At 43.1% G+C, this 24,222-nt stretch overlaps 1 protein-coding gene across 1 annotated transcript in view; it reads right to left on the bottom strand.

The window, feature by feature from the left end:
• The window catches only part of SH3BGRL (SH3 domain binding glutamate rich protein like), a 55,771-nt gene that overhangs the window by 18,044 nt on the left and 13,505 nt on the right, over nucleotides 1-24,222 (bottom strand). Inside the window, exon 2 of the mRNA XM_075007693.1 lies at nucleotides 869-1,054. Coding sequence (XP_074863794.1) covers nucleotides 869-1,054 — 186 coding nt within the window. The remainder of the gene's footprint in view (nucleotides 1-868; nucleotides 1,055-24,222) is intronic.

The following is a 24,222-nucleotide window of genomic DNA, read 5'->3' as shown; positions in this document are numbered from 1 at the left end:
GGTCTTAGAAGATCTTTAGGGTAAATTACAACTAAATAAGAGAACAGAACTGGTGGCTGTAAGCAAATTTCCTTCAGACTATGGAAAATTTGGCCACACCTGTGACAAGCAGTCATCCAGCTATCTAAAATGATGCTGGATGAGAATGGTCCAACCTGTACTCTGTCATTCTGTGCCAACACTCATTCTGTTTATGGAACTGTGATCCTCCTAGGTGCCCTAGAAATATGTATAGCAGAGAGGCATCCACCATCAGTACAGCTGCACACGGCGTTCTTCGCTCCCTGTGCTAAACCACTGTGTAACATTGCCATGCTTCATTTGACTGCACTGTAACGTACAGGCTTTGTATTTCCCTGGTAAACGACTTCTGTATAGAGACTCTGCAGGTATACGAATGAGTTCTGGAAAACAAGGTGATACTGAACGTACATGAACGCTGTTAGAGGAGAGCTCTACAACACCACAATTATCCACATATACGTGACATGTAAAACTCTTCACGTCTTTTTCAGCCATCAGTCGCTCAATTATTAATCATTCCATGCAACAGTGTAGAAAGCTTTTCATGTTATGTTTGAGAGCCATGCGGTACAACAGTTTAATATGCAAGCTTAAGTACTGGACTGAAGTTTTAATTTTGGCTCAGCTTTTGACTCAAATTTTGACTTGGTTACAAGCAAACTCCCATTCTCGTTGCAGACAAAAAGCCACCTCTCGTGTTGTTCATCACATGATTTATGATGTATGCCCTTTCTGCCACATCTGGCATATGCAACAATAAGAGCACTACTGTGGTTAGCAGCAAGATAAGGTCTAGCAAAGTCAGAATGAGGAGGCTGAACAGAAGCTAAAAATGGTTCCTTACCCCAAGATATCGACTATCATTGAAGAGTCGAGGGGGCAATGGGTTTCCACTTGCTGGACGGCTTTCTTCAGGGACATTCTCTCTCATCCATTTCCGGTTCTCCTCATTGGCTGCAATATCTTTTTCCTCAAATTCAATCTTGTTGGCTTCCAAAAAGCCTAGCACATCTTGCTGCTGTTTTTTGATCTAAAATAAAAGGGGAAGAAGTGGAGAGAAGCAATCAAACCAGCCAGTGACCAAACAGGAGCTCAAAGGCAGAACAATCTGTGCAAGTCCAAAGGTTCAGATCACTCAGCGCTCCTACAAAATATTTTTCTAGGCATGACTACTGCCTTTGAGAGAAATATTCCACTGTACACATCTCACTCCCCCCAGCATTCTTTTTAGGCTGCATTAATGCAGAATGCCACAATGACAACCGTGGACACCAGAGCTTGAGCAGAAGAGACAAATGGGGCAACTGCTACTCGAACATTCCCTAGTGCTCAGCATTACAGGGGCTACTGCTAGCGCAGGCAGAGAAGTTTAGTCTCCAGATCCACTGAATCTACAATTCCTTTGATGAGGCTGCCTGCAAATGTACCAAATATGATCATGAGAAATTCAGCTGCCACCCATCTGATCAACAGAGCACCCACAATCAGATTTTAGTTTCTGTGGGTGGCACACATTCACACAGGCCTTAGAGCACATACAAAATTTATGCTGCATATGGATGGAAAAGATTATTGGGAAACATGCTCCCCCCACTAGGGATGTTAACATGTAACCTGGGAACCAGTAAAAGCCTCACCCTAAATGGATGAGGCTTACCGGTTACAGTTAGCTAGCGGGGGCTGAAGCAGCCCTCATCCATTGCGTGCCTGGCCCAGCAGCACTGCAGGAAGGGCTGCTCTGGCTTGGCCAAACCAGCCCCGGTCCATGGCGGCCCTGAGCATGCCGAGGGGCAGGTGTGCTCCCACGTGGCCGGAGTAGCCTCTGTCTGTGGCAGGCTGCTCCAGCCCAGGCAGCCTGGAGAGCCAGCCCTTCCCCCATTTAATTGGTTAACTGGTTAAACTGAGCATTTGACTGGTTAACCAGCTGAACAAGATTTTACATCCCTATCCCTGCAGGATTTGTGGGTGGGCACAACCAGCGGGAGAATTCTAGGGGTCAGACTGCCCTCCGAACAGAGGCAAAGTGGGAGGGAGCACATGGGTTAGGCTTACATGTCTAAGTGCAGAGTTCCTCTGCTGAAGGGGGCTGCTTCTGGGCTCCAAGGACTCTGCAGCTGAACGCTGCCTCCTGGTCCTAGCACCAGTCAGGCTCCCCTTCTGCGTGCTGGGAGCTCTCTCACCTCCTGTGCAATGGTGAGTGCCCACGGCAGGGCGAGAGGGAATGGGGAAGGAAAGGTGTGTAGAATAGGGCAGGGGAAAGGGAATGAGGGAGTGATGGGGGGGATGATGAGACATAAGAGTGGGTGGGGGAGAAAGGGGGATAAGAGAATCACATTGGGATGCGAGAGCCTGGAATGCAGCACCCCTTTGGGTGTTAAGCAGGACCATGGAACTCTCACTCTCATATACATGGACCCCGCCCCCCAATGAGCTCACCACATCCAGACCCTCACCCCACTAAGCCCCAACAAGTTACACCTGGATTATCAGCTGCATCAACCCTCACTGCCCCAACATCTGGACCCTCCCCATTGACCCCTCCACACCTACACCCACTCCACCAAGTCCCATATCTCCACACCCAGATCTCGCTGCTGAGCTCCAATCACTTCACCTGGATCCCCTGCCAAGTCCCATTGGCCCTGCAGCCAGAACCCTGCAACAAACCATTATTTATCCAGCTCTCCCACCGTCGCCCGCATTGACTGCCCCACAGAGAAATGTCTCACCCCACACCTGCATCCCCCTCCCACTCAGATTCCACTGGCCAGACCCTGCCCAGCCATTTCTGGTACACCTGGTCCAGGTCCTTTCACTTCATCAGGGTCCTGCACAGTCTCACTGCAGAGTCCTATACCGGGGAGGTAGCTTCAGTGTGATTTCCCTGAATGCAACCAGTGGCCTATGAGCCCCAGTGCCATGCTGAAGCCACATGTATTTGTTGATAAATAAAATTTGTAGCATTTTTCACAATTTTAAAGTAGTCTGTGCATTTATTTAGGTGCAGAATTCCCTCAGAAGTAAATGATGCACATGTGCAGTATGCTGCTATATCTGTAGGCAGAGGTATGTCAGAACCCCATCCTTCAGAACCAGGTAGAGTATTTGAATTTCCCTGTAATTCTCTTGAAAATAAATCGAACCCTTCGACATAGAAGCAATGGGTCACAAACACTCAGGGGATTACAGACAGGAATCAGAACAATCCCTCAGAAAAATCCAATATTTCCCAATGAGCTGAATCCGGATGCTGGATATTGTTATTGTATTCAACACACATCCTATGCTTGAGCTGACATGGAGGAGTCCTAAAATGTAAATCAAACAAGACTCTTAAAGGGCCACAAGGTCAGAAAATTATAACCCCCCCACTTTTTTCCCCCCCTATGATTCAAAAGTTGGAGAGGCAAGATATAGACAAAACGATCACATATATCACTCTGCACTAACAATCTTTGCCCACAGTGAACAGTTGCTTCCCAGCAAGACTGACTAAGCCTCTTGCCTGTTGTAACAAGAGTTGAGTTTGACTCCTCATATGACTTCCATGGGAAAGGGAAGGTGCTATCTTCCCAGAAGGATCAGGGAGATCCTGCCCACCACACTCCGGCAGCTGGAAAGGCTGGGTCTCCGAAGTGTCATTCAGGAAATATTAGTTTTCTGAGAGAGAGGCTTGCTACTTATGCTCTGGTTTGCTTCTTTATGACTATATCAGGATGAAGGGGATCATTTGCAAGGATAGGTATGGTTACAATTAAAAAAAAGAATATTTAACAGCACATTTATCTGCTTCATACTGCCTCCTTCCCACAAAAAGGAAGCTCAAGTCTTAGATTTAGCTTAATTAACTCATCCTGACAAAAGCTGCCCCATACATGCGTTGACTTTTAATTTGGGTCAGATACCAGACGCCCTGAGCAGCCTTCCCATATATGGGCAAGTAAAAAACACACAAACCCTCAAACAAGCAGATACGAGGTCAGTGGACAGACATATGAGGTCCAAATATGGTAGCTGAGCTCCACTACTTGCAAGAGGATGTTTAAAAACAAAGCAACAGCCACACACTGTAAGATCTCAGATCAGACCATAATGCCCATTACACCATTTACTTTAGAGCAAAGTTTGTATATTTTAAAGTTTGTTTTGGAGAATAAAAGTTGGACCTTTTCAGCCTGGTAGGGGTGTGTGAGAGTTTCTGATGTATTTAAAGGGAAAATAGCTACCACAAAAAACATACAGAAACCTAAACATAATACACATCACTGGACTCAGCTGTGTAGATTCACACTTAGACAATTCTAAAGCACCTATTTATGGTTTCCCAAACTGAGGGGCATGCCCCCCTAGGTGGGAGGGGGGAAGAAATTTCAGGGGTGCACGAGGCAACCCAGCACCAGTTGTCCCCCCCATTCCAAGAAAGAGTCGGCCTTTGCTTCCAGCTCTCAGCCCCTGCCATTTCACAACGGCAACGTAGCGCAGCTGCTACAAAAAGCAGACCAATGGCAAAGGCCCAAGTGGAGCTAGCTGTCTCCTGCAAAGGAGTGTGGGTTGTGGGAGGGAGAGGAGAAGGATGATGGGGTTAGATGGGGGCCTGGGGGAGCCTGGCTCAGAGGAAAGGGAGGGGATAAGAGCAGGGGGCCACTGTTGTCTGGCTTTGGGGGAGGGTAGGGGCTCGGGTGGCTGACCCTGGCACTGCAGGGCTCAGGGGGCTGACCCGCAGCTTGGGTGGGCAACTCAGGAAGCTGGCCCTGGTGTCTGGGGGTTGGAAGGGTAGCTCTGGCAGTGAAGGGCTCAGACGGGTGGGTGGATGGTGTGGGAAGCTCTGGCGGCTGGCTTGGGGCTCAGACAGCTGGGGCTGCACCAGGCACCCACAAGATGGGGGCTGGGCCCTTAGCCTGGCCAGTCCGTAGTCAGCCTACAGGCTGGGACAGGGCCAGCACAGTGTCTGCTACCCCGGCCAGGGCTGCAGCTGGTCTCTGCAGCTCTGGGGCCATGCCGGCAGCCCATTCAGGGCGGAGCTGGCGCTCATGGGGCCAGTGCCACAAACCAGCTTTTGCAGTCAATGGCTAGGCTGGTGTCGGCCCAGCAGGTGGTGGTCAAGATCCAGCAGGAGGTAAGGGGGCCCCAAGGCTGCAGGGCACTAAGGCTTCTGTGGTTGGCACGTGGCTTGGGGTGTGGTGGCACAGCTCCACTGAATCTGCTCTCTGCTATTTTCCAGACAACTTGTCTGGCAACCCCATTCAACGATTAGCATACAATCCATTCAGTGCTGATGTCGATACATTGCCAGAAGTATTGCAAGAACAAGCGCTCGAAATAAAATTTGATTCATGCGCAAAAGATAAATTTTGAAAACTCAAGCCTGGAGGAATTTTGGATCAAGTATTTCCCAATGTACTTGAAAGTGGATCAAAGCACTCTATTATTCTTTCATACATCTGAAAAAAGCTCTTCAAGTTCAGTCACATTAAAAATGAAAGAAATCGACTGGATGTCAAAAATGATTTGCATTGTACACTTTCATCTTTCAAACCTAGGATTTCCCAATTTGTGGAGAAAACGCAGCCTCATCCTTCACATTCAATTCATTTTGTTTCTGCTGTTTCTGATGTTAAATTACAATTTTATTAAATTTTTGGGCCAAGAAAAAACTTTGTGCTTGTTTTTAATTTTAAATAACATTTTTATATCAAGTTTTTGTGTTTATTTTAAATTACAAATTGAATCTTTTGTTAAAGGGAGGGGTTGGAGGATGGTAAAGAAGAGGTGGGGGGGCCATGAGGGTCTCAGAAAGCAAAAGCAGGTGTAACGCTGAAAAGTTGGTGAACCACTGATCTATTTACTCAGATTTTAGTGGTTCCTTTCTAGCCATTAAAATTGCTGGTATGTCAAGCCATCTTATATGATGCTTTTCCATGGTTAGCTAGATACCACCAAAACGTACTTTAATATCATCGGAGGGCTTAGTGCTAGGGTGCCCACTGCTGTAGTCCCAAAGAATGTAAGACTGTCACCTTGCCTTCCTCAGGACAGCTGCTTGCCTGGAAACTGCAAGATCCAAAGCAATAATTATGGCTCAGAACACTGAGTCAGAGGAGTAGTTTATAGAGAAGATTAAAAGGAGAGTGCTGCTGTGCTGTGCATTACTCAAAAAAAGACACTGCTAAAAATAAATAAAATGGACAAGTTAATACCACTGAGCGGAAGCAGTTCACATTATAGAATAAATACAAAAGCATTTTTCAACAGGCTCATATTTGCCTCTAGGAGACTTCTTGGACTGTTCCTACTATCAAGGCTTGCAATAGAAAGGGAAAAAATTAAGCAGGGATGAGCTTTGTCTCTGCTAAGTTACAAAAGTCCCCCCAAAAGGTTTTAAGTGGTCCATTCTCTCCACAAATATGCTAATGTAGGAGGGGGCAGTAATTTTTGATGGGGAGCCACTCCAAGAATTTGGTAAGTGATCAATGAACTCACTCTTCCGTGATATTAATGGAGGATGTGTGAGGTCTAGGATGCAGGCTGGTGCAGAACGGAGCTCAGGGCAGGCGACTGAGGTGCAGGAGGGGTTGTGGAGTAAGAGCAGTTTGGGTGAAGGAGGGGGTTGTGACCAGTGGCAGGAGACTAAGGGGCAGGAGGGGATATGAGGATGGGTGAAGGCGAGGATTCTGACTTTGGGGGAGGGGAGACTGGAGGGCAGAAGGGGCAGCAGACTTTTGGGGGGAGGGGCTGGGATGCCAGGTGTAGGCTCTGTCTGGGAGGCACTTATCTAGGTGGCTTTCAGCCCATAGCCCAGCAGGACCCTCTTTGCAGGTTCACTGCCTGCCACACCTCCACAAGCCACTCTCAGCGGCTGGCTAGGGGAGCACTGCACACCATGAGACCCAGGCGGAGAGGGGCCTGACTGCTGCCAGCATCACAAGCATGGCCCCGGCAACTCCAATTGGCCAGTGTCAGGGCCAATGGGAACTGCAAGATTATGCTGGGGGTGGGGGCAGCACGTGAAGCCTGCCCTCAGGGCTCTTGGCATGCAGAGCATGTGGTCCTCACAGCTGGCTACTGTGAGTGGCACACATGGTACAGCAGAGAGGGAGCAACCTGTGCAAGGCTCCCGCTGGGCCACAGGATGGTGGCAATGGGCCAGATCCAACAGTTTGAGTTTGATGGCTCAGATCCGGCCCACAGGTGGCATTTTGCCCACCCCTGTTCTAAAGAGAACTCTGACAAATGCCAGCCTGGAACAGGAGAGTGGGTTTTCGAACTGCATGCTGAGAAGAGTACCTCACATGCGGTACTGGCCTGGATGGATAAGGGCACTTCCTTACTTTAACAAAACCAAAACCACCAGATTCCTCCAGATTCGACAAAGACTCAGCCATTAACCATTTGCAAAAACGGATCTAGTAATTACCAATAGCTTCAGTTCCTTAAGCTTCAGCAAGAAATATCAATAGACCCAAACTAGGAAGAGAACTTAATCGTTCCCGCTCCCCCAATAAAAGCTCACGTAGCCACCACCTTCCCTCTTACCAATCTTCTATTAAAACCTACTTCTGCCACAAATGACCCTAAAACTCTGCCATCTGGAGGCTTTTAAGATTGCGACAGACCCTCCCACTTTGTTTACCCCTGCTAGTATCTAGCACAGTCCTAGACTGAGCTCTGTGGGGTAGGAACTGCCTTCACCTCTTTTGTATAGCACCTAGCATAATGGGGTCTTGATCCCTGCCTGGGGCCAGCAAGGTGCAAATGCAACATAATGAAATTCCCTCCAACTGTCCAGAAGTGCCATTGTTTATAACGTACCAGGCATCCAGTACTCTCCACCAGATCTATAAGTCACACAGACAGCACCATCGTGCAGAGGTGCTGAAAGCCTGCAGCTTCCACTGGCTTCAAAGTCCAGCTATGAATTGGCCATTGAAGTCAATGGGAGGTATGAGTGCCCAGCCCTTAAAGATGACATTACCAGTAAACAAGGGGAAGATTTTATTTATGTTATGTGCCTGTGAGATAAACGTCTGCTTCCATGTCTATTGTCTCAGTGTTCCCCTGTGCTCCTATGTCTGTCTGTAACCACCTCATCCCCAATTGTCTTGTACTTAGATTGTAAACTCTTTGGTGCAAGGACCATCTGTTTATTCTGTGTTTGTACAGCACCTAGCACAAGCACGTCTTGGTCCATGGCAGAGGCTTACAGGTGTTATTGCAATACAAAAAAGTACTCTTGATTTCTTATGCTGTATCTATGAAGATTAAAAAATTACTACTGGTGGGGGCAGGGTGTACATGTGTGTCTATGAGGCTAAGCCAGGTGTAGTGGAGAATGAAGTCAGAGGGTAGCAATCTATGTTCCTCTTGAGATGGGAAGCAGCTCTGTTTCCAAGGCAGCTGACCATAGAGGTCCCAGCAAAAAAACCCACTGCTTAAAGTTGGACTGGTTGGCGGGTTGCTAGTGTACAAAATAAACCTTCAGGACCCAGCTCATTTTAGTCTGTCTGATGAGACCAGTCAACGCCTTTTTCCTCAGTTCTTAAAAACAAACATTTCAACCACAGTTCTTGCATAACTCTGAAAATCATCTTTTTCCACGTGTCTCAACTTGGACACACAAAAAACTGAGGCACCCAAAATCACCAGTCCCTTCTGAAATTGTTAAGTTTAGGCTAGTCCTTATCTGCCATGTTATAAATCATGATATATGTAATGATTAAGCATAACCTACTCAAATGATTTTACACACAACTGTCCTGGTCTACAAGAAGTGCTAGGAGATGTTCACACCCAGCCCAGAGGATACCCAGAAATGTATGAAAGAGTACAAAGTCTGAAGAGAGGTACTAAGAGGATGGGGTGGTTGTGAAAACATTGAGTAGGAGAGGGACGCTGAGGAGAAATAAATGTGAATGTCAGCACAGAGCCTGAAGTGTATACAGGCGATCATGGAGATAGTTAAGGTAAGTGACATATAAGGTGGTAGGGACAGAAGATTGTGACACAATAACGGGGAGAGTAGGAGAATGCGAAGGTGGAGGGAAGGAAAAGAAAAAGTGGAGAAGAGTGAATGCTGTAGACAGGATGACACAGAAGACTGATGAAGAGAGGAACAATTCTTGTAACTTGAAGTCCTCATCAGGAACAGCCTTGAGGAAGGCCTATATTTAGGTGTGCTCATTTAAGCTTATTTAATAGTTAGATTAAAATGATCACATACAAAATGGAGGCAGAGATCTTTGCCTAATAGTCAATAGGCAGAACAGCGTGAAAACTGATTATGCTTTTTCGTCTCTACTTTTAAACCATACTCAAAAATTTTTGATTCCTGAAAACATTGCTCTCCAAAAAGCCCATTCCCCCACCTTAATATTTCCTATTTAAGGAATTTCATTTTTGTTCCTCATTAAAACACATAGTTCCCTCATCTGAAAACAGACCACCGGTTCTGCTTTTCAGTGAGTCACTTGTACCGCAAAATATTACAAATATTAGAGGAAACCCTACTCTTGCTCATGGTCCTAAAACAGTGTTGAAAGGAATAATTAAACCACATTACTCTATTTCCCTGTTTGACCTAATCATTCATTCTCCAGCCTAATAAAGACACCATGCTTCCATTAGGTCTTATTTAAAAATAGTTCACTGTTAAGCACACTATTGATATCATGAAACTAGAACCTTTGAAAGACAGAATCTGCATTGAACCTTTCAAGCTAGAGTGCCCCAATTCTCCATTCCTAGTCCATACACACAGTTCGTGTCTACACTGGCCCCTCCCTTTCGAAAGGGGTATGTTAATGAGGGAGTTCAGAAGATGCCAATGAGGCACTGACATGAATATGTAGCACCTCACTAACATAATGGTGGCTGCGTGCGATTTGAAAGTGCTGCTTTCAGAACACAGGCTGCCCATGTAGATGGGGCCTTTCGAAAGGACCCTCTGACTTCAAAAGCCATTTCTTCCTGCTTGGTTTCAGGAAGAAGAGGCTTTCAAAGTCGGGGGGGGGGGGGTCCTTTTGAAAGGCCCCTGTCTACACAGGTGGTGTGTTCTCCAAAAGCAGCACTTTCTAATTGCACATGGTTGCCATTATGCTAATGAGGCACTGCATATTCATGTCAGCATCTCATTGGCATCTTCCGAACTCCCTTATTAACATGCCCCTTTCGAAAGGGAAGGGCCAGTGTACTCAGCCTCACTCAGGTTAATGGGAGCTTTGGGAGCACAAAGACCCTTTATTACTGTGTTCCAGGATGATGTTTAAATAGTCTGTTCTCTAATCCATAAAGCTTCTATAATCTCCTTCTTATGATGAATAATATACACACAAATAAAATTATATACATGCTAAAAACTAGCAAAGAGATATTACACTTCTAGCATAACGTATGCACAGAAACATTACATTTTAGAACTGTTCATTAAGAAAATACCAGTCCCTCATTTGATTATTGGCAAGATCCTATCCTAATAATTGAGTTTTACTCTGCAACAGCTGACAATCTCACTGAAGCAGGAGAACCCTAGATTTCAGCAGGCAAAAAGTGTGACAAGACCATCTTGCAAATGAATTTATTTTGCAATTTAATTCTGCATCTATATTTATCTACATATTAGCCATTTGTCAAGTGAAGTAGGTATTGCAGTTCATTGGAGAAGCACCTCTGAAGGAAAAGCACAAAGCAGCAGACTTGCCTCCTAAAAAGAGGTTCATGTAGCCTATGATACACCCATGTAACTGGGGTGCATATGCCAGTAGAGAGAAGCAGTGAGTAACTGGGGAACAACTACAGTCTGACATGGTTTACATCTGGTCAGCTTTACATCAGTTCAGATGCTGTCAAAGCCACAGAAAAACCATAACTATGATGGAGCAGAGGCCCAGAATAGCAAAGGGATGACTCTGCAGAACATTTCTGTTTAGCAAATTGAAAAATGCTGAATTAAATTCTACAACCAGTTCCATTCTCTGGAACGGAGGGCCATTCTGCTGCAAGAAAAAAGATTTATATTCTATTTCTCTTTCTGAAATAAAGCATTTATTGAAGTGAGCTTCAGAAAGATTCCTGTAACCTCTAGTAGGACTTTGATTTTATAGACCCAGAGAATATGATGGAAAGAACAGTCTTTTTTGTATAAGATTTCCACTTTTTTTCCAAGTGCTCTTATTTCTCTGTTTATAAGCAATTCACAGCACACACTGTACATTTTCTGGAAATCAAATCATAAACCAATGAAATCTTCAGTAATTTTATGGATTGGTGCCTTTGAACTCAGATTTGGATAACTCAATGAGACTACTTATGATAATGTTCCTCTTTGCAGGGGTCTGCAACATGTGGCTATTTAAGGACTTCTTTGTGGTCCCCAACTCTATAATTGGCAAGTTAAATAGCGAATAACAATGAATGTCTAACACCCCAATAATGAACTCCCATCTAAATAGCAAACAATACATGATCTTGAAACGTTGGATAACTCCCCCTTTAATATGTGCAGTGCAGTGTGGGATATTATACTGTATCTGTCTTTTGATCATGTTGCTAATAAAGTCTTGATTTTGAAAAGGAAGCTTGCGACATTCCTGCTGTGAAGGGCAATATGCATTTTAAGAAAGAAAACTGGACTTAAACATGAAGTAAAATTGGCATAATTCAAGTGGGTTCAGGAGTGAAAGTCAGGAAGACGGTGGTACAAACACACACAAAGTGTAAGGAAATAAAATATGTAAAATGTTTGCGACTGCCTTGAAGTAAATCATTGTATATGCACCGTTCTTAAAATAGAGGGTTACAAAAAGTATTGTTTGACATTATTTATTAAGGACCATCTCATACTGACACGCATTGTGGCTCCTGAATTATCGAATGGTGAAGGGAGCCAAGACCATATTTGTAACTATTGATAAAACTGGCTCACCTTGTGTGAGGATTTGATTAGAAAAAAAGACTACATATTATATATATAATTATATTAAAACACTGAAAATTAACCTTCCACTTCTGTGCCAGATTATTAGCCAGTGGCGCGTTGTCAGGTCACACCAGATGAGGATCTGTAGAACTCTGCAAACAAATTTGAAACCACATGGAATCTGCCAAAACGGTCCACAAATATACAGTGTCTAACCAAGAATTTACAAAGTTGTAAGATTCTGGCCTAGAACATCTCCTTTTTCTTCTCTGCAATACATTTTAGGGCATCCTACCTTTCATTACTCATCTGACAGCAGCATGAAACAGAGGATACAGAACTAGATAGACTACTCTGAACTCACACCGTTCTCTTGACCGATTTCAGAACCACGGGGACTTGAATAGGCTTCTAAAATTGCAGAAGCATGTGTACTCCAAAATCTTAAAAAGGTTCATCCATAAGTACATATAAGACTCTTTAATGCAATACATTTGATTTTAATTTCATCATCATTGGTAATTTGAAACATGTCACTCAGTGTCGTATTTTGAAAGAATGACGCCTGTGTGATTTGATAATATTTTACAACATTTTTTAAAGCTTTAAATAATATGAGAACTGCTTTACACAAGTTCAAGAAAGCCCCCAAATCCTCAGATGAAGTTAACATTTATACAAAGTTCAACAGATCTGAACAACCCTTGATCCTTCAAATTTTTATATCTCTAAATATAAAATAAATGAGCCCTTTTACTTCAAAGTATCAGAATGGAAAATTGCTGTAAGAAAACATCTTCAAGTAAATGCTGGGCACTCCAGCACTGCCCTTACAATTACTGCAACTGAGATAAGACTGAAAAATAATTTTCCTTTTCAAGGAACAAGGTGAGACAAAAAATATTGTACCAGTGCCAAGACAAATTAAACTGCCACAGGGAATCCAGCCAGTCTGAAGTCTTAACAGTGTTGTGTATTAGACTAACATTCCAAAGAAAACTATAAATGTACTCACAGATCCAAGTCAATAATACAAACTGCAAACTCTCCAGCTGAGAATTGTTGTGCTTCAGTCCTACTTCAGTGCTAAACAAGGGCAGCACTGAGCAGTCAAAGTAGCTGACCTGCATGGACATAAAGCCAAACATTCTTACAAAAAAGTTTATACTGATTTTCTAGTGGCACTGGTGACAATTTGTCAGATTTGGCTGCCTTTGCTGCACAGTTAATGCTGCTTTAATTAGTTAAAGTTACTGCTCAAACCCATATTTTGATAGGAAAAATAATCTGCTTTTTTGCACTTTGCATCCTATTTCTGATAGGCCTATCATTCAGGTTGCTAAAGCAGAAGCTAATACTCGCAGATCAGTTACAGAGAAGAAGACTTATGAAAGTTTATAATTTTGTCTCCAAGTACATCACAAGTGTGAGAGTTATGAAGCATGGCAGCTGAAAGAAGAATTAAATGTCATGGATTCCTATGGCACCATAAAGTCTGTCCACCACTACTAACAACATACCTCCAAGACTCCCACATGGGAAGGAATATTTGTAAGCAGAATCCATTCCTCACCTGCATTAGAATTTTCTCCACTTGATTTCTATAATACTCAAGGAAACAACTTGTATATACAACATCTATGACCTATACCAGGAAATACTCACAATGTAGCTCTCCAGAGTGAGGACCCCAGTTTTGCAGATGCTGTTCACCCTCACCCTTCAAAAATTTCACTGAAAGCAGTGTAGTAGCACGACTCACTGGTCCCCAAGCAGGAGCTCATAACTTTGCAGAACTGGCCCCTGGAAATCTCTCTCAACATTCTGTAATTCTCCCTATCTCATTTTAGTGTCTAATAGAACACACAGCTATTTTTAGAACTAGCCAATTATGATTACAAGACTTACAACTACTTCTTTGGGCTGGTTATTTTAAGACAAGATCACCCATACCAATGTCACCCTTATCTCCTCTAAAGCTTGGTTTCACTGCTATTTGGTACAACATTCTGGGCAACCACAGCTATGTCAACACGAAACAAAGTTTGTGAACTAAAATAAGTGCTGGGGAGATTAGAAAAGCCAGCGGTCTGCAACCTGTGGCTCTTTAAGGACTTCTCCCAACGCTCTAATTGTGAAGTATAAAAAACCCTCCTGATTAGTTTTGATAAACAGTGAATATCTAAAATAACAAATGACATGTCATCTCAAAACATTGGAACTCGCCCTTCAATATGTGCAGTGTATTGTGGGATATGAGACAGTGTGTGTGTTGATCATGTTGCTAATAAAAGTCTTGATTTTGAAAAGGAAAAGGGTGTTTGTGGCATTCCTGCTGTGAAGAGCAAAACACATTTTAAGACACTTAAACATGAAGGGAAATTGGCATAATTAAAATAGGCTTAGGAGGTAAGGTCAGGAAGACAGTGGTACACACACACACACACACACACCAGAATATGTAAAAGGTTTGTGAACATCCTGCAGTTAACAAGTATCTCATTACAAATCATTGTGTGCACACTGTTCTTAATATAGTGGGTCACGAAAAGTATGGCTTTACATTATGTATTAAAGACCAACTCATATTCACATGCATTGTAGCTCTTGAATGACTGAGGTTTTACCAAATTCGGAAAAAAAAATAGCTTTTTTTGCTATTTTGGTTGCTGACCCCTGAGAAGAGCTCATCTCAACAGAGCTGTGGAAGCTGCATATATTTGTTATTTTTGCAAGTTAGCTAGTGTTCAGACGGATACCACCTGCACCCTTTTCTCCCTCTATGGCCCTTCTGGGACTCTCAGACATGCTGATGAGTATCCTGCACATACATTGCACTAACAAAACCTTGTTGAACCTTGCTTTTGAAAGCAGCTTCTTCACTAGCAGAGGACAATGTTCTTCGGGATCACATATTTTGGATGTTGATCTTGCCATGGTGACCGTTGTCATCTCCATGCTGTACTAGTGCCACATACTTGTTTGGGTCAGGATTTAAGATGGAAGCAAACGTGCTCCAGCTTATGCCTGTGCGGCACGCCAACTCCTTACAGAGATGCAACACTGAAACCACATCACACCACTGAATCTCCTACCACCCATTCCATTACTTGAACATAAGCTAAAATGATTTCAGTGGGTCAGGGTCATCTGTATCTAGGACAGTCTCTTTACCCCTACAAGTTTCCATGTCTCCCTCTGTCCCGTTTGAAGCATTTTCCAGCACAATTCATTTCTGATTATGTTCACCTGCATTTACTCTTACTTCCTTTGAGTATCCCTTAACGAATACACAGGAGTAAGGCTCACTGCCTAATGTTCTGTAGCTGCCATTGACGCCCAGGACTTCCTTAAGGCTAAAGAAACAGACCCTCTTGGAGGCATTCATAGATAATGCCTATGCTACATATTTAAAAAAAAAAAAAAAAGATATTCCCACTCTTACAATTTCAAACTGAAAACTCGTATGTAACTATGGCTGATCAGTACTAATATTTACATGGCCCTTAAAGTACAAAACCAGAACTTTAATTGTGGCAGCACCTGTATAATTAAAATTAAGTTAATTTTTAATCTTCATTAAATCTACTCAATATGAAAGCATCTTCTTTCAGGTTCCTTACACACAAAGCTTGGACTAAATTTTACCCTTAAATGCATGTGGGAAACCCCCAGTAAGTCAATGGGAGATGGAGTAATTCAACTGAGAGAATAATATGTCCTTTGATATTAGTCATTCAAAAGGCTACTGCACAGGTATGGGGCTTTTAACATAGGGAGAAATATTTCATCAATAACCAGAGCTTCAGACAATTCAACGGAGCTGTTCAGTAAATTCCTGGTGTTACTCTGACACAACATAAAAATGCACCACCACAACACAGCAGGAAGTTCTTTCCCAACACAATCCAGTTTGGGAAGACGTTTGTCTGTCTGAATTACTCCCTCTCTTGCAGCCCTACACCAATTGCAGGAAAAGAGGGAAATCTTTTTCACCTGCTGAAGTAAGTTCATATCTACTCCTTTTCCCATCCCCTTGCCTGCCGCTCCTACAGGAGCTTGGAGCCAACTCCCACTCTCCACTCCATTTGCTCAAAACTCCCTAGGCTGCTAGTGCACAAAACCCATGAGACCAACACCCATGGCCATCAAGACTAGATGCTGTCTGCTGTAGGCTATGCATGACAGCACTGGTGCCTTCTCTTCTGAGAGAATTTATTCAGGTAAACTCCTGTTTCATCACTACAGAAATCTGCAAACTAAAAAAATTAACAAGTCTCTGCCAAAATCTGAGGAGGCAACAGAAGAGTGTAGAACCAGACTTCTACAGCCTGTACTTATAATGTAACATTCTGGATGGATCTCGCTCTCCTTCTGTGTCTGACACAGCAAAACACTAGTAAAGTTTATTCAGTGTGTTTTCTAATTACTACACACTCCTCCTCTTGGTAGCAACTCTAAGTGCCATAACATTAATTAAAGACAACAAAAGCGCTGCTTTTATTTCAGGGTTTTATAAGCTAAACAGGCAAAAGACTCACTATCTTTACAAGACACATTTCTCCAAGAGCCCAGGCTACAAAAAAGAATGGCTTCCCTATGCTTCCAGTGCTCGAGGGCTGAGAGGTAATATGGTCAGATTACTTTGTAGGAAAGAGCCGAATTCCTCAACAGCCTGAGGCCCAAGAAGAGATTAATGTGGGTGGTGGTCTGGATAAACACTCTGTTCATTATATTCAAGCTATTCTTGGCTCTGCGCTTATGAACACTGTTCAACATTACTAAACTAAACAAGGAGGCCTTCACAACAAAGTTGTTAATTATAATGAACAAATTATTTAACATTCAAGCATTATTTGTTCTTCTAGCCGAGGGGTGAGGTGGAGGAGTAGACACCCCATTTAGTTTATCAACCACCGACCAAAACACTGCTCCTTTTCTGCTGACCAACTGAAAGGTAAAAAAAAGAGCAGCTAGTTTTCTTAGGGAGGCAAAGATGTCAGCTGAGACTCCCAGCTGACAAGTTTCTAGCTTCATGAACATTCAACACACAAGGACTCAAGCCCCCAAGGCTAGCTGGGGTAAAAGTAATTTTAGAAGCCAAAACAGACATTGCAGAAAGAGTAACGTGATAGGTGTACATGGCGTGGACGAGGGAGTCCTGCCTCAAAAAAATCAAATGAATTGAAACAACTGTAAAAGGAAAGACATCAGCAGTGAAGATCCCCATGGGGCTCTCCGAGGTGTGCTTCCAGGGTTCTTAACTAAAAGGGTCAATCCTGCAAGGAGGATATTCCATACTCCACAGGAATACTCAAAATCTTGCAGTGTCAAATCCTCATTGACAGAAAAGCCTGCATTTTTCCATGTTAAACTGTTTTTAAATGGAATCCAACCTACAGGCTCTAGGTTGGGAAACAGCAGATAGTAATCACTACAAGGCAACAAATAATCCCAGAACTGTTTGAATATGAAGAAATATTCCCGGTGTGTGGTTTAGACCATAAGTGCACCAATTTTAAATAATTAGGATTTCTACACATTGATGTTCCCGGTACTTCAATATGCCAGCACACTTTACTGCAGTAGTTGATGGACAGTGCACCTGGGGCTCATCAGTCACAGCTTTAAACATATATTCCTTTCATGTATCAAGAAGAGAAACTTTTTGTCATTCGCATGAAGACAGCAGTGCCTGATGCGACTGTTATAGTTAGGTCTAGATGTCAAAATTTCTTTTCAGGGATCTAAATGCAGATCTTTAAATATTATTTTTAAATATGAGAAATGCTCGACTTAAGGAGGACAGCACATAAAATGTTTCTGAATTGACACCGTAACTCAACTTATGACACTGGTTCTGACTTTACGAAGCCTGCTCCCACAATGGAGTGAATTGCCATTCCAAGTCATGAGATTTTGACTTAAGATAATTGTCGGGTACCATTTGTCTCCTAAGTCCAAAAACCCTCTGTAAAATATTTTTGGTTTATGACACAGAAATTTGGTCTCAGGGTGGTAGCTCACCCAGTCCTCCTATGCATTTATTTTAGAACACACAATACAGTAGTCCCTAGAGTTATGTGAGGGTTGCGTTCCCACACACCCTCGCATAACTGAAATTTCACGTACGTTGGGAGGCGGCTTTTTCCGCAGTCAAACGCATGTTCTGTAGCCGGGGAAGCAGTAGGAGCACCTGGAGCTCCTTTTGAAAGGTAAGCCCTGGGGTGGGGAGGGGGAGGGCACCACTGGGGACTGTTAAGCCTGATAGGGGTTGGGGCTGTGGGAGAGGGGCGGGGGGGGAAAATGGAGCTGAACCAGAGATGTGAGGGAGTAGAACCAGGGACAGGGGTTTGAGCCAGAGCCACACATGGGGGTGGTGAGCAAAGCCACAGGGGGGTTGAACCAGGAGTGGGGGGAGGGGTGAGCTGGAGCACAGGGGTGGTGAGCATGAACCATGTGTGGGGGTGGTGAGATTCTGAGTTGCGCTTAACTCAAAATCATGCATTTCGAGAGTTTACTGTACATTTGACCCCTCATTGACCTCATACCCATGCAAATGTGAGAAACTGACAAGTTAGAACCCTATCAGAAGCCATAACTAAGACCTAAATATACAAACATAAGGTACGTTAATACCAGTGTTACGAGAGATAATACTAAATATCACAAGGAGCCTTGTGACACCTTAAAGACTAACAGATTTATTTGAGCACAAGCTTTGGTGGTCAAATGCATCTATTAGTCTTCAAGGTGTCCTGTGGCACCTTGTTGGTTTTGCAGATGTAGACTTATGTGGCTACTGTCTCAGACTTGTCAGTAACTATTATTGCATGCACGGGTGTGCGCACGCATACACACACACACACACACACACACACACACACACACAAAAATCTAAATATGTTTGAGGACAAAACCAAAAAAAATGCAACTAAACACTTCAACCTCCAGTGTATTGGGACATCTACCCTCTTGACTGCTGATTGCTGCTGGACTCACATTTGCCCTGTCTTTCAAGTCAGGATCTGTGCATGACAAGTATTTTATTACACATATTTCACATTAGCAGTATAATTTAAACAGATGTGATCTTTTAAAGGTTGTAATGGGCAGTGGGGTAGAGGATGAGAGACCGCATGATCATGGATGTTAAAAAGACTCAAATTTCACTCTTTGGTATTCTCCTTAAGTCTACTGACTTCAGCTCACATATTTTGTTGGAGGGTAAGCTGAAGAGTGAAAGTGACAGGGTACTGTAAAACAATTCACTAAGTTGCACAGACCTTACTCCAATTTTTGCTTGTTAAAGAACAAAATATATCTTTCAGATTAACTGTACCTTCCCTTTGGGGTTATATAGCTAATGCTTTTCCTTTTCCTAGCCAGAGAGAATGACTTCAGAATTAATTCAAAGTGTTGTTTGCACAAATTAAGTAGATCATAATTTCAATTCAGCAGTATACAATCCAAGCAGTGCACAGAAAGAGGGACAACCAACTGCTGGAGATGCCTTTCTGTGCAACGTACACCCATCTAAAAACTTTTTACATAAAAAAAAAAAAACACAAGCTATGCATTCTGTGCTGTGTTTATCATTGTGAGGAATCAGTCTCATATCACAAGAGGATACTCAGAGCCTGACAGCATTAGCTCTTCCTTCCACACTCCTCTTTTTGCGAGTCCCGCAAACAATATCAGCAGGACATTTGTTTAGTTAGCCTGCACTTTGTATTTTTGATTACCCTGAACTCTATACCTCAGTATAACTTATTGTCTCTCAGTACCAATCAAAGATGATTATTTGAGAAGCCCGAGTGTTTCCAAACTGCAAATATCCACATGAAGTAATGAAATCTAACTGGTCCTGCGATTAAGAGTGCAGAACGGCTAACCCCTGCTTATTTCCTCCCCCTTTGCACACGGAATCCTCGTCAGAGGGGAAGATCACCTTTGGAATGGTCCACAGGCTTTGGTGAAGTCGTTATGCTACTGCGTTTCTGTACTGCTTGTGTTAAAGGGATGGTGCTCACCTTTAAAAAAAAAAAAACGAACACTCCAGTGTGAATATGTTTACCCTTTTATTATTAAAAGTAATTCCTGAAATCAACACATTAAAGTTACTTTCTCCTTCCACTGTTTATTTTGAGCATTTGGCATTGCTTTGTACAGAAACAGTGTCACTCTTCCTCTGCTACATGGAGTCAATTCTCCAATTTGTGTTCTTTTCCTCACACTGCCTTGTGGGTTAGCTCTGCAGGGGGGGATACTAAAATACAAACAAAACATCCCTTTGTGTTTCAATTACAGAAAAGGGTTCTATTCCTATTTGTTTTTATACAGCTATACTTACATTTTAATAACCAAACTTCCAGGTCTAAAACTCTGACAATGTCATTTAGGACCAGAATTCAAATTCTGTCAGATTGCCAAATCATGCCTTCCAGCGTGTGTTCTGCTTTTTGCCAAAGCAGACCAGCACCCATACTTGTCATGGTCATAAACATAAATTACTTCCTTACAGTATGAAAGAGCCTATCCCCTGGCACTTTCATAAATCCAGTGACTGCATAACTTTTACAAGCCTATAAACTGCCTCCAAAACTAACACAGAGACAACATCCCCATTGACCAACTATAGGCTCTTATCTTAGTTATCCGTTTACGCCCACAGCCAGTAGAAGTATATGAACAATTACAGCTATTCCTGTGACAACCCCTACGCTTACTTCCATTTTAGCTAGGCATATTTTATGTACTATTTTTAACACACCTCATCACTGCACCTAAATATTATATAATAGGGTGACTAACCTGTGTCTCTTTGAGCCGTTAAATGCGGCTCTTCTTCAGAGCTGCATGCTGGGCAGCTTTGCACATATGGCCCACTACTTGGTGGGAGAAGTGTGTGGCAGAGGCGGCGGTTCTGGTGAGTCTTCGGCATCAAGTTAGAGTGGGGGGACTGGGGGTGCCTGGCTCTTGGGGAGGGGTGGAGGATTGGGTTACAGTAGGTAGCTGGGGGTGCCAGGCTCTGGGGCAGAGGAAGGGCATTGAGTTCCAGGGAGTGGGGGAAGCTCTGGCTCTGGGGTAGGAGCCTGGGTTATAGTGGGGAGCTGGGGGTGGCTCTGGAGGAGGGAAGGGTATTCAGCCATGTATTACATATTTATTTTCATCTATCAATATACATTATATCTAGATAGATGAAAATATATAATACGTGGCTCTTTCCACTCTATGCACAGCTGCTAGGCCTTAACTGGGTGGCCACCCCTGCCACATCACGTTAAATTAAGAACAAATTATGCCAACTCCCTGCAATAAGTAGCGCAAAACTAACATTTGCTATGAGTCAGAAGGCATGAAGCCATCCAAATGCTGGGAACACCACATACGTTTAATAAAAGAAATAAACACGTCATTACACTTCGAGGACTGCCACGCTCCTGAAGCTACCAGACTGCCAAGGAGAACAAGCACGCAAGTCAGGGGCCCAGGCTGGAAACAGTTGTGCCACAAACACCGAGAGCTCAGTTCCAGCTACTAGCTGGAAGGACACCCTAGCCAGTCTTAACTGCTAGCACAGGATGTAAAGCAACTCACAAAAGCACTGTAGCCAGATGCACAAAGTTTCCCTTACAACAACCTCTTCTCAGTTTTCATTCTTTGGTTACCAGACATCACCATCTGTTACTCTACCTTAAAACCTGGATCAGGGAGTTGCACTACACTTCTCAGCTCCGAGCCCTTCTATAGCATTTCGCACTTTAATTCAATATTAAAATAGTTCTGATTATTCTTCCAAGGGAACTGTCATGACCCTGGAGGGATAAATGCTGATGGTCAGGAGGTTGTGAGTTCTAACACTGGCTTTCATCTAGTGACTTGGTATCCAGCCAGGGCAAAAGTTAATTACTTTCTCCACTTTATTTGTATGCCCGAGTAGGAATCAAACTTCTGGAAATTGGGACCAGATTGTAGCAGTCAAGTATGTTTCAAAATCATGGTTTTCAGGGAGTCTAACTGTGACAGCCAAGATATTCTCTCTTTCCATACATTTACATTCTGCAAGGGACTCCAAGTAGGCTCTTAAATGGAACCTGAGCCTATAAAAAATTGGGAGCAGATGAAAATCTGGGAGAGGACTAACTGGCATAATGTTGGAGATGCAGTAAAAACAAAGGCATGGGTCAGATTCACTCCACTGAAATTTCAGTTACCACAGCTTGCCCAGAGATGGCTATCACTTCCCTGAAAAGCAGCTGGAGCAGTCAACCCTAAATCAGAAGTCTCGATAAACAGATGCTCAGTAGAAGGCTAAAGTTTAGATTTATTTATTGGAAACAGCTGCAAAGCATGTGATATTTGCTAGGGTATGTGACTTTGCAGGGATGATGAGCTTTGGATAGAGAGGCACAGAGCAGAAAAAAAAGGGCTTAGGACTGATCTGGTGGGGGAAGGGGAATGAGACGAAAGAAAAACTTTGCTCTGGTTAACAAGGAAGTTAAAAAAATGTAGTCATGGTTCTTACACAACCCTTGCAGTTTGTAAGAAAGGATATTTTTAGTCAGTAAACACACAGAATAAATGTTCCAGTAAGACCGAAAGATCTGCAGTTTACCATACTAATTTTTTGCTTTACTGATCATATTTATATTTAACTCATCTTTAAATCTCCTTTGAGGAAAATTATAATTTAAACCTATAAGGGCCTCATGAAACACAAACTTGCTGATCTGTCACTTTCCATCTTCAAAGCATTCAGAATTTATAGGACTTAATCTCTTCAGTAGTGAAAAATCACCAACATGAACCTATATTAAGCCATTTTTCTCCATAAATATCCAGGGAAAAAACCCTACTTTTTATTTTTTTTTTTAAAATGAAGATACAGGACTAGCTTGATGTAAGCAGTAAATGGTTTGAACAGACAGCCATGAATACAAAGAAGTCATTCAGGACAATCAGTGTGGATCAAACTTCAAATCCATTACAGTGAGCCGTGGGCTTTCAAAAATCCTGGATTTTTTTAATTTGTTTTCTGGATGTTGAAGCTATGGGTTACATTCAGCTCACGTTTCAAGCTTTTCTTTAGAACCATGTGAGGTAGAAAACAAAGTATTATGAAACAGCATGACTTTAGGAACCCTCTACATTCCCCATTCCTCAGTAGCTCACTCTTCCCACCCTCATTTTCACTGGTGGGGGCAAGAGCTGTGGGATGAGGGCTCCAAATGTGGGCACTCTGTGTGGGAGGAGCCCCAAGCTGGGGCTAGCAGTTGGGGTAATGAAGGAATAAGAGTTCCAACAGGGGCTGTGGGCTCTGGAGTGGGGCCATCATGGTATCCCACGACTCAAACCACAAACAAGATTGAGAACAATACAGTACAGCAACCTGAGGGTCACTTCTAAAGCTACCTTTCCATCTCTTCCATACTTTTAGACTGTGCTCTTCACCATTTGAGTATTTGATTTTATTTTATTACTCCCACAGTTTAAAAATTATGGACTTCATGTGCATAAGCTATGCCACATAAGTGAGTTCTCTGTTTTGCTCTTGTGACGTACAGATACACTTCCATGTTGTAGAAGCAAGCGCTACAGTCATGAGCTAGTAGCCAAGAAAGCCCTGCCCCTCTCTCCTCTGTTCTCAAGTCTCACCGCGCTGCATGACTCTACCGTTAGCAGCAACTGCTGGCTATCTAAGGACTTTACTTGCTGCTAATGACAACCCAAGAACATAATTTGTTTTGATACAGGATGCCTTAATATGCATCCAGTACAATCCCTTCTCCATTTACACAGCTTTGACTTGCTAGAAGAAAAGTACACTGCAACGGCTTCACAGAGTTTTTTTTTTTATCTTCACACAGCAGGTCCACATACAAACCTCAGTCCTCTGTGTGTAGTTCACAGACATCTGTCTGCTAACTCCCAATAAGCTACCAAGATAAAAGGAAACAGAGACAAGGAAGAAAGAATCAAGTACAGAGACTATATATGAATTTATGGCCCCAGACTGCTTGCATATCTGCGACATAGGGAAGAAAGATGATTCCAGAATATAATCACTACTGGTGGTGGCACAGGAAGGAGTCACAGGAGAAGGGGATGTTATGTGCCAGTATCTCATGTTCTTCCTCACCAGTTGCCCTAACATGCTAGAAAAAACTGTTTCTAATGGTAATGCTGACAGACCTTTAACTCTTCCAGCACTGCAGATCTAATTCAAAAAGAAACACGCTGAGATGCAACCAAAATCCAAGAGCCCAGGCCTGCTCTGAAGCAGC

The sequence above is a fragment of the Carettochelys insculpta genome, chromosome 13 (assembly GCF_033958435.1).
Source record: "Carettochelys insculpta isolate YL-2023 chromosome 13, ASM3395843v1, whole genome shotgun sequence".
NCBI lineage: Eukaryota > Metazoa > Chordata > Testudines > Carettochelyidae > Carettochelys > Carettochelys insculpta.
Note: the sequence above shows the minus strand (reverse complement) of the source record. Positions and strands in the feature narration are given on the sequence as shown.